This window comes from Pelodiscus sinensis, chromosome Z (assembly GCF_052426305.1).
Source record: "Pelodiscus sinensis isolate ZL-2025 chromosome Z, ASM5242630v1, whole genome shotgun sequence".
Taxonomy (NCBI): domain Eukaryota; kingdom Metazoa; phylum Chordata; order Testudines; family Trionychidae; genus Pelodiscus; species Pelodiscus sinensis.
The window spans coordinates 29,723,320-29,739,668 of NC_143085.1; the positions used below are offsets into that span (position 1 = coordinate 29,723,320).

Sequence of the window (16,349 nt, forward strand, 5' to 3'; positions counted from 1 at the left end):
CCCTGCTCTCCTGCTGGTGTCTCTCCTCAGTGAGCTCCAGCTTCCCTCCTAGTGTGTCTCCCCTCTGTGACCCCTGCTCCCCTTCACTGGCCCCATGTCCCTTCCTCGTGTCTCCCGCAGCGACCGCCATGACCCCTGCTAGTGACCCCCGCTCCCCTGCGGGTGTCTCCCCTCCGCGAGCCCCGGATTCTCCCGCACCCCAACCGTCCCTCTCCGGCAGGGGGCGCTGCGGGCCGCGGGGCGTCACCCTCTGCCCACCCGCACGGGGAGCAGCCGCAGCCGCAGCGGCACTTCCGGTTTGGCGCGGGCGGCGGCAGGCGCAGGGCCCGGGCGGAGCAGGCGGCGGCGGCGCGGGGAGCGGAGCGGAGCGGCCGGGATGGCGGTGGACGCGCGGCGCCTGGAGGGTCTGACCCTGCACCAGCTCAACGAGCTGCTGGAGGACGAGGAGCAGCTGCAGGGCATGGCCCGGGAGATGGAGGAGGTGAGCGGGGCGGGCGAGGGGGCTCCCCGGGCTGGGCGGGGGGGGCTGACACCGGCGGGGGTCGCGGGCGGGCTGGGGGAGCCCCTGACCGAGCCCCGCGTCGAGCTGCTGCCGGGAAAGCTCGCTCGTTGGGGGGCGTCTCTCCGCAGCCGAGGGGAGACAGCGACACGCCTTCTCCGGCCGTGTGCCGGGCTCGGGGCTGCCTGCGCTGGCGCTGGCTCCTGGTAGATTTGACGGGTGTGTGTGTGGGGTGGGGGGTCTGTGGGCAAGGCCCCCTCCTTCAAGGAGAAGGATTGATGAGGCGGGTTAAGGAAACACGCTGCCCCTCTGCTCTGCCCGGCGATTGTGGGGTTCCACCTTCCATTTGCGCTTGCTGCTTTCCATTGTAACTTGCTAAAAGTGAGGCGCTCTTGGGGGGTCACAGCTTCCAGTCTTGGGTGTAATTCTCCCTCCCCACCCTCATTCTCGCTTAGAAGCGAGTGATCTGTTTCCTCTTCATGTGAGTTGCTTTGCTGCTGCAGGTTTGGTAATAAAAAAAAACCCCGATCAAATAAGAAACCTCTGGGAGTTGACTGTTTTCTATCCTCTTTTGTTGGTAGTCTATCAGGGAACATTTCTGCTCTGTGCAGTAGCCGGATAGTACAAAAGCAGAAAGCCAGCCAAGGCTACAGGTTTGAAATGCTGGAAGTACTCAACAGATCATTGTACTCAACTGTAGACAACCCACTATAGCTGAGATTGAATCAGTCTTTCCATTAATACACCTCTTGTTTCCATGGATTTTCTTACTTGAGGGGGGAAAAAGTGCTCCAGAATAAAACATGTTTATGGTCTCAGGCTAAAACCAACTGTTTTTTCAAGCTAACATGAAAGAGAATTCCATTTGGCACGGTGTGTATCTTGAATAAAGAAGAGAAAATTAGTTGAGTTTTGGTCCTGCTTTTTAGATATTTGTTTTGTTAGTGTATTAAAGCCTCAGGAAATTTGGACTAGATGCATTTTTAGAACTAGTGTCTGTTATTGTTGTAGCAATATCTGTATGAATGCTGTATGTTGTAGTCTGATATAAGGCTAATTCAGTTACACTAAAAACTAGATCATAGGTCTTCCTACAAAATTCCACAGATGTTTCAGTTATGTGCATAACATGACATGAAATCTCTTCATGTTTAAAATTATTGAAGAAACATGTATATACCAGAGCTAAAGCATGTGCTCTTGTGTTCCTCACTACGCATAGGATAACTTCTAATTTGAATGATCCCAGAAATACAGTGTAAAGGAAAGCTGGTGGCTGGCAATTGGGAGTTCTGCTTTAAAGAAAGCAATTAAAAAGTTTATCTGCATGTTTATTCTTGTGTACTTACTCTTATGCAGTCATAAGAGGCTGACAATGAGTCTTGTTAAATCATTGCATTAAGGAAATAACACAAATTTAAACTTGTTCAAAGATCAGTCTGAAATAACTATTGTAGTGCACCCTGTTGTGGTTACCTGTTGCATCACAGGTCACAAAATGTGAAATATGGAAATAAGTAGGTAATTTGTGGAGTACCAGATATAAGTGAAATTCCTTTTCTCCAGTGGATTCGCCACTCAGTTTAATGTTAAAAGAAATAGTATGTTTTTTTTAGCTTTATTGCTGTCATAACTAGGATGCGTAGAGGACTTTGTCAGTGTTCTTATATGATGTTAAATTGTAATGAAATCTTGTTACAGGCTAAATGTAAAGTGAATTCAAAAGGTCCAGCAGTGTGGGTGACAAGGGAGGGATCACCTGAGGGTTATCTATTGTGTTCCCTCCCTATGAGGTATCTGGTATTGGCTACTGGTGGTAAGACAGGATATTGGGCTAGAAGGATCGTTGTTCTGACCCATTATGGCTGTTCTTATGTTATTTTTCAGTGTAAGATAGTGGGCCAGATTCTCAGACAGTGTAAATTGGAGTTGCACCTTACAATGAAATCTAACAGTTTATTCCAGTTGAGGATCTGGTCCATTGGGCGTATGATTTTTTTTTCCAGGATGTACAGGTCAAAACTGGATGTACTTTGTGGGAGACTAGCATGATTAAAAATGGTATAAACTCTTTTCAGTCATTAGAACTAGCTTGTTTTCTCAAATTGATCAATTTGGCAAGAGAAACATTTTAAATTGTCAAATTCCTCAGGCCTGAAGAAATATTTTCTGGTATATGGTCTATGTGGCTAAATTTGAAGTTATTCAGTGTTGAGCCAAAATACAGCTATGTTATTGTCTACTATAATATAGTCATTTTCATTGTGTATAGAAACTTTAACATAGTCTATCCGATTAAAAATATATTTGCCCAATTCTGGAGTGGTTCACTCTTCCTAATGAGTGCTGCCAAATGTCCTAAAATGGTGAAATCACAAAATTTAATAACTCAGATTTGACTGGGTGCCAGCTATCACATTGTTTTGCTTAGTTTTCTAAAATTCTGGTAAAATTTGTCTTCCTCCTCTTACTTATTTTAACTTTTTTAGTGTCATTGGGTTTGCACTACAAAGGTCTGATCCAGCAGTGTTGTGTTCATGGGCAGACCCCTGTACCCATGAGGACACCACGGGTACGTCTAAACTACATCCCTTTTTCGAAAGAGGGATATACATTAGATATATCAAAATTGCAAATGAAGCCAGAATTTGAATTTTCCACGCTTCATTTGCATTATCGCATCTCGGCGTTCTTTCAAAAAACGCTATTTTGAAAGTGAAACCACAGTCTAGGCATGGTTCTTTTGAAAAAGGTTTTTATTTTCAAAAGATCCTGTATTCCTCAAAAAATGAAGTTTACAGGATCTTTCGAAGAAGGCGTTTCCTTTTGAAAGAACCACGTCTAGACTGCAGTTTCACTTTAGAAATAGCATTTTTCGAAAGAACGCTGAGATGCAATTATGCTAATGACGCACAGGAAATTCAAATCCTGGCTTCATTTGCAATTTCGGTCTGTCTAATTTACATCCCTCTTTGGAAAGAGTGATGTATTCTAGACATAGTCCAGGTGTCTTTAGTAGGAGTCCACACAGGCTTGGGGATCCATTCAAATGTACCATGCTACTGGTTTAGGTCCCATGTCCCTAAAAGGAATAATTTAATTGAGCATGTTTTTAAGTCATGCTTCTTGGGGTGTGTGGGGTTTTTTGTTTGTTTGTTTGTTTTTTAAGATCACTTAAATTTTTTCCTGTCAAAGTTGATTGAAGCTAAATACTTGACAATCGAAAAATCCTGTGTTTTTATTGTTCAGGAACCACCCAACTCATAGAACAATATTCTGCTCGCAAGAAGGAATAGCAGTGCTATTTTTACATTAATCAGAGAATCTCAATGATGGATTCAAAACTGAGTTTAGCAGCTAATGACTATATATGTGTGATCTCAGTGATAGAAGATTCAGCAGCCTTTTCAGGTTCTTTGCAGATATGGATTTTTCCCTTCGTACGTGTTTTGGAAGTGTAAATTAGTAACCATGAACCATCATGATATTGAACTCTGTGGTTCTTTAAAATGTTACAAAGTACAACAGGCAAAAGCATACTTTGTCTATGAATTTCAATATGTAAAATCAAGAAGCCAAAAATATAATTTCTCCATCATTCCTATGATTTCAAAGTACAGCAGTAACCACAAGAAAGTTTTCAAGTCCAGTCTGTTTCTCAAAAGCTGCTTGAAAAGAACTGGTGATAAAGAAAACTTAAGCTTAATCCAAGCAAATAGATGCTCAGATTTCTTGGATCGTTAATCCTCCTTTAAAACCATGTTGTGTATGTAGTGAGGTACTGTTTGGCTAATATGAAACAAAGTTAGCAATTAAATATGCCTGTAAGTACAGGTTTTTTCCATAAATATCAAGTTAACAAATAGCCTACATCTACCAAGTTCAAATTATTGTTGTTTGTGCTTTCTTCCTGATGTATAAACAGATAAGCCTTTTTACTAGGGATGTTAAAATGTGTTTATTTAGGTAAATGTGTAATTACAGAAAAAATACAGAAGTTACACATTTACTGGCCGGGGGGGCTCCCACTTGCCCCCCTCCACATTGCTGCCTCTGATATAGCAGTATGTGTGTGTGGGAGGAGGAGGGGGGAGTCAAAGCTCTATGGGAGCTGGTATGAGTAGGGAGCTCCTCCTACTTGTCACTCTCCTCTCACATTGCTGCCTGGTACAGAGACAGCAACAAGGGGTAAGGAAGGGCAAAAAGCCTGCTCCCAGTGCACCCCAACACCTACCTGCCTGCCCCCCATGATGCTGTCTGCATGTAACCAATGAAGATTAACCAATGAGCCTGAACATGTGCTGGATGTATCACAGATAAATAGTATAGTGTACTTGCCCCAAAGACTTTGTACTGCTCTTTGTTGTACTTTTGTTAGTGCAGTTGTGTCATGAGGACCACAACATGTGCCAGTGAAAACTGACAACATATATTTTTCTCACTGTCATCTAGATCACTGAAACACTACCAGGAGGGAAGACTGGCATGCCTTTGCACTTTTGTATAGTTTGCTTTATGGTGCTAATCTTCTCTAATATTTTCTTGAATGTGCTAATATTTTTACTCCAGTGGAGTAGTTATCCCCATTCTATACATAAGGAATGATGGGTTTACATAATTTGTCGTTGGTGATCCATGTCCAGTGACAGAGCCCAAGAATTGAGTCTGGCTCTCTTGAGTTGTAGTCTAGTCTATTGCCGTCACCGGAAATATCCTTTCTGTCCATATTTTCAGGCTGCTCTTTCAAGAGAACTTGGGCATTAATATACAACTCTGAAAAACAGGATGCAGAAGATAATATGATCCCACTGTTTCTTTAACAACTAATCTGTACAAGTTTGGAGAAAGATCTATTAACATTTAAATTCAGATTGGTGTATTTTTGGGATAGTTCCATATAATATAAATAGATCAATACTAAGTCTAAAAAAGATGTAAAAAAACCCCAGAGAAAATGTATGCCAAATATCCATAATAACCTAATTATTTAGTTCTATGAATCAGGTACTTTCTTGTCCTGATTGGCCTCCTGGTACAACTGCATTGTAAATGTTAAATATTAAGAATTTGGATTGAATTAACCAGACTCAACTGTTGTAGGTTTTTTATCCATGCATCTCATTCCATCTCACATATTTGGATGAAAGCTTGGATTCTGGTCTATATGATAGAATTAATATACTAGCACTGAAAAAAGTGAATAATTTTTGTAATGAATAGAAGCTGTGGGAAAGAGCATCAGTCTGCCTTTCTCTTAAGGCCCTAAAATCTAATATATTTAATCTTTGAGTGCCCAAGAAAGGGGTTGTAGCTTTAAATAGTGTGTGTGCAGAGTATAATATCTGAGTGTGATGTTAGTGTCTGAAAATGTGCCACTTTCTACTAACTTAATCAGATTGAATAAAAACAAATCAGTGATGTAAATTTAAGTTAAAATTTTTCTTCCACCTGATAATGAATATATGATTAGTGGTCTTTTTTATAATATGAAATCAGAGGAACATTAAGTTGTTGCTTTCAGTATGTTAGACTCTTAGAACTCTACTTAGTGGAAGATACAAAATAATGAGGAAAAATGATGGTTAATCCCTCCCCAAACCTTAAAATTGAGAAAGAGAGGAAGTTCTCATCTTTTAGGTTCAAATTTGAAAATTTAGGGTAATAGTAGCTAGTCTTGCTCTAAAATTCTTTACCTACAGGGAGTGCAAGTAAAATTTTGATCATAGCAGTTTCATTTTATGCCACAAGTCCTGTATCTGCTCATGCACTGAAATACTAGTGCAGTATTTTGAAAAGACAGAGGATGGTATTCAGTGCTGATTCAGTGGACTTCAAGTGGTAAAAATAAAGGAAACTTGCCAGAATGCCATCATGTAATTTAGAAATGTTGATTTCCAATTTATTCATAAGTATGAACTGTTCTTGCTTTTCTGATATACTCTTTGGCAGTATTTATTTACAAGAAGGAATTTTAGCAAACATTTCCCACTGGTAATAAAATGCTAGCAGCAGCTAAAGCTTTGTTTACACTTGAGTTCCTACCAATGATACCACAAAGTCTGATGGTGGCAGAATGGGAATTACTTTGCTAAAATCTCCAGTATAGGCAAAACCTTAGATGCAAAGAGATTGTAGCAATGAAAATAATTTTCACATGAGAACTTGTCACATTTGGGTAATTTTCTTTAACATAGTTGAATCTACATATCTATTTGATAAGTGTCTCTTATTTTCTTACATACTTACACAAGAAAATTCCTTGTGTTTTTACATATAAGCACTGATCTTTAAACCAAGTTTTAACCAAATTTTCAGATACTAAAATTCTTGACCAATTAAACAGTTATTGAAATAATATTTGGCTAATCTAATATTCATAATGTTCTGTTCTGCTTGAAGGAAGATCATAGCACTGTCCTAATATAGCTTCTTATTTTGACTTTTCTTTTGCTTTTGTAAAATAGTGTCAAAAGAATAGAGGGGGCAGGAGGGGGGGAGTACTGTGGGATTGGAAAGGGAAACCTGAAACTAATGTGGGCGAGAGTTAAATTTAAAGCAGGTTAATGATTGTAACTAGAACATTTTATGTGAATTTACTAATTCACAAAAAAGAAGGATTTTTAGTGGAAATCCTGACAGACTATTTACTGTATTGTCTGCCAATGCAAGATTATAATTATGGTAGGATTTGCCAGACTTTGTGGCTAGTTGGGGTTAGTCTCATTCAGACTTGGCATTAAAGTAAGTATCTGGTTTGGAATTGTTCCCTTAGGGACACACAGTCTAAAACTAAACTATAAGGTAACTGACCATGATTGCTCCACACAAATGAGTCTTGGAGCATCTCTTATGTAAACCAGTGTTTTTAAGTGTTGAACAAGCTTCTTTGGCATGGCAGGAAAATAAGGGTTTTTAAAAAATATGCCTAGGTATGTGTGACTATGGTTTCAGTTTTTCCCCCGCATAGTTTTGTGCCTTTATAATTATATATATTTAATTTCAAATGACCCAGTCAGCATTAAGCAATCCCCTATCATTAGGTTCCTCTTCTAGTCAGCTCTGTATTGTTACATTAAATGTTCAGGGGATGCAGTGAAAGCTCAAGTAGTGAAATTAGAAAGTCACTATATAAGGTGGCAGGAACTGTCTTGTTGCCAGTTCTGACCAGTGCTTTGCATCAGTGTTTCACAATTACAGCTTCATCCACGATTACATTTTTATCTAACTTTCAGAAAGGTTTGTTTCATTTAGATTTAACTATTTTTTGTGGGCTTGGATTATGTACTTGAAAATGTAATTCTTGTGGTTTGTGTCTTAATTACCAGATTTGATTTTTTCTGAGAGAGTTCCAGAGGGAAGGCTCACACACAGTTAGCTGAAAGAAGCGTTCTCCCTGCTGGCTGGAAATGGATCCGAGAGAGATTGCTTGAGACAGTTTTTGGTTTAGGTTTCACATTCTTTTGTACAGCATATTTAAAAGTCTAATGCTATAAGTCCAGCATTTGTAAAAGTCCTTGCTATAAGTCCAAGATACGTTAAAAAAAAACTTGGACTTATAGCAAAACAACTTAAAGCAGGGAATTTTTTTCCCATGACTGACTTCCATTTGCTCCTTTTTTTTTTCCCCCATGACTTAAAAGCAGGGAATGGGAGGACTTTTAATGCATCAGTTCATATAAGTGTCAACAACTTTAGCATGGAATGGATGTATACTGTGGCGACTTTACACTGGGACGCCCCATACTTCAGTTTGCGCTCAGTTATCATAATGGAAAGGATTCCCCTAAACGCCTCATTTCTGTCAGCTGAAGGTCTTCAGTTTGTCTTTAGTCTTTGTCTTCAGTTTGTCAGGATCTACCAGTAGATCTTGGAGCCTCTGACAGATGAGCCTGACTGGTTTGGCCAGGAAGCTATCAAGCGCTGGCACTTCAGTTGCCCTTCCACCCACTGTCCTGCTGCTCCTGCCCTCTGCCTTGGAGCTGCCCCCTGGGAGCAGGAGGATATGGGAGGGAGAAGAGGGGGGCTGATGACAGGGTGTCTCTCCTCCCCCCACTCCTGTACCCTATCCCCACCCAGAGAGATGGGGATGGAGGAAGCTTAGCAATGCAAATCTCTGTCACTCTCACACACTGTGTGTGTGTCTCAGTCTCACAAACATGCACTGTTTTTCCCTCTCATCTCCCGACCCAACACATACGTGGGTTGTTGTTACAGTTTGCAAGCAGTAAAAGGAGTGTTATTTTGGGTTTGTGACTGGTCTCTGCATTTTATAATTTTCATTTCTCTCTTACGCTTAAATGTAATTCTTTGATTAGTGAGGTTCTAAAATGCCTAACCTGGTGTGGTTGGAGTCATTATCCCTGTGATAATTGCTGCTCCTGAAAGGGGCTGGCATGTCCCTGCATCCCCTGTGAGAGGCAGAGCAGGGGGTCTCCACATGCTGTCCTTGCCTGCAGACACCACTCCTGCAGGTCCCATTGATCAGTAGCAGGGAACCATGGGCAGAAGCTATGGACTCAGTGCCTATAGATGAGGGGCAGTACATGGTGCCATGGAGCTATTGCTGTACATGCCAGCTGCTTTCAGGAGTGGGGCATTGCTAGGGCAGGGCTAAGACTGCCGTAACCCCACTGCTTCACCACGCAGAAGCCGTCTCAGTTAAATGATGCCCAGCCAGAGCCTGCTTCCTGAACCCCTGTCTCAGCCCTGAAACTCCTCCTGCCCCCAACCTCCTGCTTCAGACGTGAGACCTCCAACACCCAAACTCCTTCCCAGAGCTTGCACCCTGAAACCCTTCCTGGAACCCAATCCCCCCACTCTAGGATAAGCCCGGAGCCCCTCCCTCACTCCAAACTCCTTGGCCCAAATCAGACCCTGCATCCCAGGCTGTTGAAAGTGAGTGAGGAAGGGGGATGAAGGGGATGGAGTGAGCAGAGTGAGGCCTCAAAGAAGGGGTGGAGCAGGGGCAGGGTCTCAAAGAAGGTGCGGGAATAAAGTGGATCAGGGTATTTAGTTTGTGATAGATCTTACATTGTACTTAAATAAAAAAAGTGATCTTGTGGTTAAAAAGATTGGAGACCATTGAGCTAACCCATCTTGGCTGTACCCTCCTTAAGTGTAATACTGTAAAATGCAGCCCCACAGTTGACAAAGGCAATGTATTTGGGATTGCTATTCATTTAAAAATAATGGAATCACTTAATTTATTGGTGTACTATATAAAAAAACCCCTAAACAAATCATAGGTTATTAATGAGATGATGCGTTTGCTTCCATTAGACTTGTATATAAACTGTTTTGTACGTCATGTCTCTTTTTTTTGTGATAACTACAGAAATTGGATTTGGAATTAGTTTTTAAATAGATACAAACATTTTGGTAACATGATATAATATAGACAGTCATGTTTAGCATAGTATACCACGAGAGGACTTATTCAAACTGCATTAAAAATGAAGGTTGGTAATTTGCATCTTGACTGGTCAAAGATGATTATTTGACTGAGGAATGTCAGCTGAGCTGCTCTGTTATCTGGAAGTTCTATGTTACCACATGCTCAGAGAACAGCCAGGCAGGAAAATACTCCAGTGTTCTAATTCATAGCATTTGTACTTCCATTTTAGGCACACCTGTAATCCATTTTGGTTCAAGATGAGATTTCTTAGGATGATACTTCCATCTGAAAAACCAGGTGGAAGATACTTAGGTGATCTTTTTCATATATTATTGAAAGTAAATCTTTGAAATACCCAAAGGTTTCAATTACTTTCTCTTCACTGCAGAAACTTGTGGGACTTACTAAGGCTTGGTCTACACTTAAGTTTTGCTAGCTTATCTATGTCAGTTATGGGAATGAAAAGAATCACACTGCTAACCTACTTAGATCTGCCAGCAAAAGCTTTAGCCATGGGCATGATATAGTTTATTTTGTTTGAGGAACTGAAATAAGATGAATAGCAGCAATAAATATCTCTGCATATAGTGAACTTTTCTAGTTTAGCTACATTGGAAAACCCTTTATAGTGCAGACAAACCTTGATTGGAGAATAATTAGAAGAGGAATAGTGTTCTCTTGTTACTTTAGAAGAATATTCACACTTTATTGTAATATATAAACAAGTTGGCAATATGACGCTTAATACAGTTCTTGAAGCCATTTCTTCTGAATTAAATAATCTTAAATAGGAAATTTCAATATGTTGACCTAAATTAGGGATGTTAAATCGAGAGTAATTTGCATTTTGCATCGACTGTTCGATTAGTTGATAGGGTGCCTCCGCCTTTGAAGTGTAGTAACAGCCCTGGGGCTGTTGCTACACCTCAAAGAAGAAAGCACTGCATGGAGCCTGGGGTCAGCTGGGGACCTGGGGTCAGCTGCCCCTTTGAAGTATCCCCTCTACTTCCTCTCTGGCTGCCTCTTTCTAATAGAGGCAGCAAGGAGGAGAGGGTGAGAAGCAACTAGTTGACAGGCTATCCAATAAGTATTTGCTTATTGGATAGTCAACTAGACCTTCACATCCCTAACCAAAACCGTGTTTTTAATCTTAATTGTAAGATTGTTTAGCTTGCTTTACATTCTGTGGAGGTGGACAAAGTTGATGTTGCACATCATTCAACTTGCCACTTCCAAGAAAACCGAGATATAAACAAATGTTAGGAAACATTAAAGAAAGTAAAATTATGTAAGCAGTTGTGTTTGATATGATGGTAAACACCGATAATGTTCACCTTCTGTAGGAAAATGTGGCCTTGTTAGAGATGCAGAGTCATTGAGACTGACTCAACTGAGTTGATCATGTTTTATTTTCCGTGCATCTTAAACAGTGATGCACTTGAAAAAGTGAGTTTAACAGATTGTTCTTAGAATTCTTCTCTCTTTATATATAAAAATTTTCTTGTGGGACAACAAAGTGACGTCACAGCATCCAGGGGCGGAGGAATAGGCACAGGCAGGTAAAGCCCCGCCCCTACCCTGCTCCTTCCACTCTAGACCCTGCTCCAGCCTGGGCACTTTCTCTCTCTCTCCACCTCCACCCACTACCAGCCCGGCCTTCTCCATCGGCCACATAGAGAACTAGGCTGGGGTGCTATGACTTGGCCTTCCCTGGCCTCTGGGGGTAGGGCCTGGCCTGATGCTGCTTCACCCAGGAGAACAGGGTTAATGTTAGGCTGTGGCTGGGAGGGTGTGTGTAGGAGGGGGAGAGGGCCCGGGCTGGTGTGGCTAGGGGTGGGGAGAGGGAAGGGGCCCAGGCTGATGTGGGGCAGGGTGTGGGAGAAAAGGCCTGGGTTAGCACGATTGGGATCGAGGGGGGTGAAGCCCGGGCTGGGGTGAAGTGGGGTGGAAGAAGGGACCTGAGCTGGTGCAGCCAGGGGCAGGGCAGCGTGGGGAGGGAGAAGGGTCCCAGGCTGGCGCAGGGTGGGGATGGGTAGGAAGAAGGGGCCCAGACTGGTGCAGCAGCAGCCTGGCTCTCCCGAGTGACCAGGTTGCTTCCCTCCGCACCGTGGGAGAGGGATTGGCAAGTGTAGTGAGCAGGGAGCACAGCCCCCTCTTACGCTTTAAAGATAAAGTTTAGTTTTTCATCTGTTAAAAGTATCTTTTGCTGGTAAGATACTGAAATAAATAAGTTGACAACTTTTTAAAGAGAATTTTCTTCAAAGCATCATAGACAAAGCCTACTTTTATGACACAACATCGTGACTTAGCTTTTTTGAAGGTGGTACAATCTGAGTCTGATTCTTGCTAATATATTTCCTTGATTTTTATCTTTCTCTTCACACCATATTTATGGGATAGCTGGGTATTATCCATGATCTGCAGAGGGAGAAAGATTAACAGTTTGCAATATGGGAGTTGGGTATTTTGCCCAAGGTCACTTAGTAAATCTACATAGCCAGTGGCAGCAAGCCTCCAAGCTCAGGTCAACCAACTCGAGTTCTTAGGGCTCACACAGTGGCTCTAAAGCGGCACTTAACTTGTAGCTCAGGCTCTGAAGCCTAGTACTCTCCCGGACTTCAGAACTTGAGACCAAATGGTCAAACTGCTAATTTTAGCACCATAATGTGAGCCCTGAAAGCCTGAGTCTGTCAACCTGGGTTTGGGGACTTTTTGCTGTCGGCTGTGTAGACATATCCTAAATGAATCCGTGCCAGAGCTAGGATTAGAATTTGGGGCCCCTTTGAGTCGCTCAGCTTCTTCCTTCAGACCATGCTTCCTCACAACAATTATTATTTAAATGTGTTCTCCAAGGTCACTTAAAGCCTATTGCAGGGTTGGGCATTTGACCTGTCAAAAAATTATTGGTCTAATATTTTAAAGCACTGATTTATTATTCAAATATTTTTAAGCATAGGAAAGAATAAGGCTTGGTTCCCCAGAAGGCTTACCTTTAAATATTTATGCTTAATTGCAAAAACCAAGTTACTTACAATATTATTTTAAATCAGAAAAATAGGAAGTACAGTGAAAAAAAGTTCTAAAAATAAAAGAATGATACCATGATGCAATCAGAAATGGAGTCCAACTCCTATATCAGAGTGCTGTTGGAGTATTTGACCAGTCACTTGATGGAATTGCCAAACCTATTGTTACTTAAATTGGCTTGTGTGTAAAAGAGCAGGTTTTGAAATTTGGAATGTTCCTTCATTACATAACAGTGGTTGGGCAGCCTGTGAGGCATACTTAATGAAATCTTAGAATCTAGAACTAGAAAAAAAAACCGGTTAGGTTATCTAATCCATCATCTGCATGCCAAAAACTAGTTTGTTTCCTGTTGTACATTTACTGTATTTTTATCTAGTGTCAAAAATGCCAAAGATGGCACCTCCCCTTCTTGAGAAACTATTTCACAGCCAACACTCACTAAGATTTTCTTGTTGTTCTGTCTAAATATTCCCTTCTTTACTTTCTTCTTTTTTTTACTAATTTTACACACTTTATTACACTAATTACTTTACCTCCTGTTTACACTTTCAGATATAGGTTGAAACTCTGATCCAGCAGCATCCATGGTCTGGCATGATTTTAGCTGGATGTCGACTTTTCATGGGTGAAGCCAATTTTCCTGCAGTCCCATAAAGTTTGTTTACATCCAACAGTCCTGGCTCTCGGTGTTCTGTGCTGTTATTTAACTTTAATTCACCCCAAAATGTCTTCTAAGAGCCCAGTAAGCAGTGGAAATGTTGTAATGCTCTCTATGGAGAAAGGCTGTTCTCAGTAGTGACAGATGGCAGAACAAGGAGCAATGGTCTCAAGTTGTTGTGGGTGAGGTCCAGGTTGGACATTAGGAAAAACTATTTCACTAGGAGAGTGGGGAAGCACTGGAATGGGTTACCTAGGGAAGTAGTGGAGTCTCCATCCCTAGCGGTGTTTAAGTCTCGGCTTGACAAATCCCTGGCTGGGTTGATTTACTTGGGATTGGTCCTGCCTGGAGCGGGGGGCTGGACTTGATGACCTTCCAAGTTCTTTTCCAGCTCTATGGTTCAATGACTCTATGACAATATTGACCTCCCAAGGTTCAGCAAATTCTCTGGTTTGAGGTCCCAAGGATGATGGACTAGAGCAGTGGTCCCCAACCTTTTGAGGTTGTCGGGCGCCAGGGGGCGTGGCCGTTTGCCCACCTAGCCGCGCGCCCAGGGGCGGCCCCCACCTAGCCGTGCGCCCGGGGGCAGGGCCCCACCTAGCCGCGCGCCCGGGGGCGGGGCCCCTTCCAAGGGCCGCATGCCCGGGGCCGGCGCTCCCCCTCCCGCCGAGAGCTGCGCGCCCGAGGCCGGCGCTCTCCCTCCCCCCCCCGCTGCCGAGTGCCGCGCGCCCGGGGCCGGCGCTCCCCCCCTTCCCGCCGAGTGCCGCGCGCCCGGGGCCGGCGCTTCCCCCCGCCGCGTGCCCAGGGCCGGCGCTTCCCCCCGCCCCCTCCCCCTGAGTGCCGCGTGCCCGGCGCTCCCCCCGCCAAGCGCGCTCCCCCCTCAAGTGCCCGTGCGCCATGTGCCCGGGGCCAAGCCAGCCCCGAGCACCTGGCGGGCGCATTGAAATGCCCCCGCGGGCGCCGTGTTGGGGACCACGGGACTAGAGTAGTTCAACCTATATTTGTCTCCTTTATCCCACTGGTTATTGCTTAGCTATGTTATATGTATTTAACAGTTTGCCAACTTGAGAATGATCAGACACTACCAATTGCAACTGGTCTTGCAGGTAACTGGGACAACTTAAAATTGAGAATTATAATAACCGCCCTTATAAGTAATAAAGACACACAATCCCTAGAGGTGATTTAGGGATGTTAAATATTGACTAATAGAATAGTTTTTTGCACCGACAATTTGATTAGTTGATAGGGTGCCTCTGCCTTTAAAGTGTAGCAACAGCCTTAAGACTGTTGCTGCACTTCAGAGGCAAAAGCACTGCATGGAGCCTGGGGTCAGCACTGCTATAAGTAATTCATATTGGTACAATCTGGGTGTTTTAATGATAAAACATAGTTTTGGTTTTGGTGCTGGCCATCGCATATTCTTAGTAGCCATTGGCATTCTATACCGGAAGGATTCCTTTCACCTATTAAAAGTATCTGTCTGTCTTGGTATTATATGGGTGGAGAACCATTTTTGGGTCAGTGGCTGCTAACCCACAAAAAAATCAGAGACACCATACAAGTGAGAAGCAAAAAACCAAACCAAAAAACAAACCTTCATTGATATGGCCTCCAACTGAGAATCAGAAAGACACTTTCCATATTAGCCTTGCATATCAGAACCTAGTGGGGCCCAGGCTATTAAATTTTGTGTGCTCCAGCCCCATGAGGGGATAGTGGGAGGCTGAAGTTTCAGCACAAGTTCCCCAGTGCTGAGGAGGAGTCTCAAGCCTCAGGGGCCGGATCTAGCCAAGGTCAAGGGGTGCATCTAGGTTCCCAGGCTGTAGGCTCTCTGCCCCGGCTGTATAACATGACTGCACAAAATACTACATGTATGTGTATTTACAGCACTTTATGAAATACACATTGTGTATGTTGGTCTTGAAGGATTTAATCCCTCTACTAGCACAATTTAATCAATAATAAGAAGTTTCAGTTTGTATGTTAACTAAATGTTAAACTAGGAAATGGATGGACATATAGAGGCTATACAAAAGGCAGATGAGAGGAAGGAAGCAGCAGCTAAATAAACAGATGGGTGGACACTGGAAATATTAGTATAAAATAGATAACATGAAGAGGATTAGGGAGAAAACAATGAACAAAGTTAACTGAAAAAAAGAACGGTTACTTACTTGTAACTGTTGTTCTTCGAGATGTGTTGCTCATGTCCATTCGAAGTAGGTGTGCGCGCCGCGTGCACCATGTCTTCCGGAGCGTTTTCCCTAGCGGTACCCATAGTGCCGGCAGGGTACCCCCTGGAGTGGCGCCGCGAGGGCGGGGCATAAGTACCCCTGCCGGCGCTGCCCTGCCTCAGTTCCTTCTTGCCGGATACTCCGACGAAGGGGAGGTAGGGTAGGAGTCGAATGGACATGAGCAACACATCTCGAAGAACAACTGTTACAGGTAAGTAACCGTTCTTTTCTTCTTCGAGTGGTTGCTCATGTCCATTCGAAGTAGGTGACTTCCAAGCTAACCCCAAGGAGGAGGGGTCGGAACAGTCATAGCACCAGAGTCATAAAGGAAGGTGAACAATCAACAGATTTATTTGAACAAATAAACAGTGACAAGTCACCAACCCAGAACAAAGACAACGAGATGTGTATATTTACATATTTACATCACAGATTTGAGGACTGCAGAGCCCACCCTTGCATCCTCCCTGGCCTGTTGAGGTAGCGCATAATGCGTTGTAAACGTGTGGAGGGAAGACCTGGTGGCTGCCCTGC

General features: G+C 43.0%; 1 protein-coding gene across 1 annotated transcript in view; it reads left to right on the top strand.

The window, feature by feature from the left end:
- Positions 1-300: 300 nt before the first annotated feature.
- VPS37B (VPS37B subunit of ESCRT-I) overlaps positions 301-16,349 on the top strand; it is a 38,524-nt gene continuing 22,475 nt past the window's right edge. The window contains exon 1 of the mRNA XM_075898590.2: positions 301-481. Within this exon, the coding sequence (XP_075754705.1) occupies positions 377-481 (105 nt within the window). The 5' untranslated portion in view covers positions 301-376. The remainder of the gene's footprint in view (positions 482-16,349) is intronic.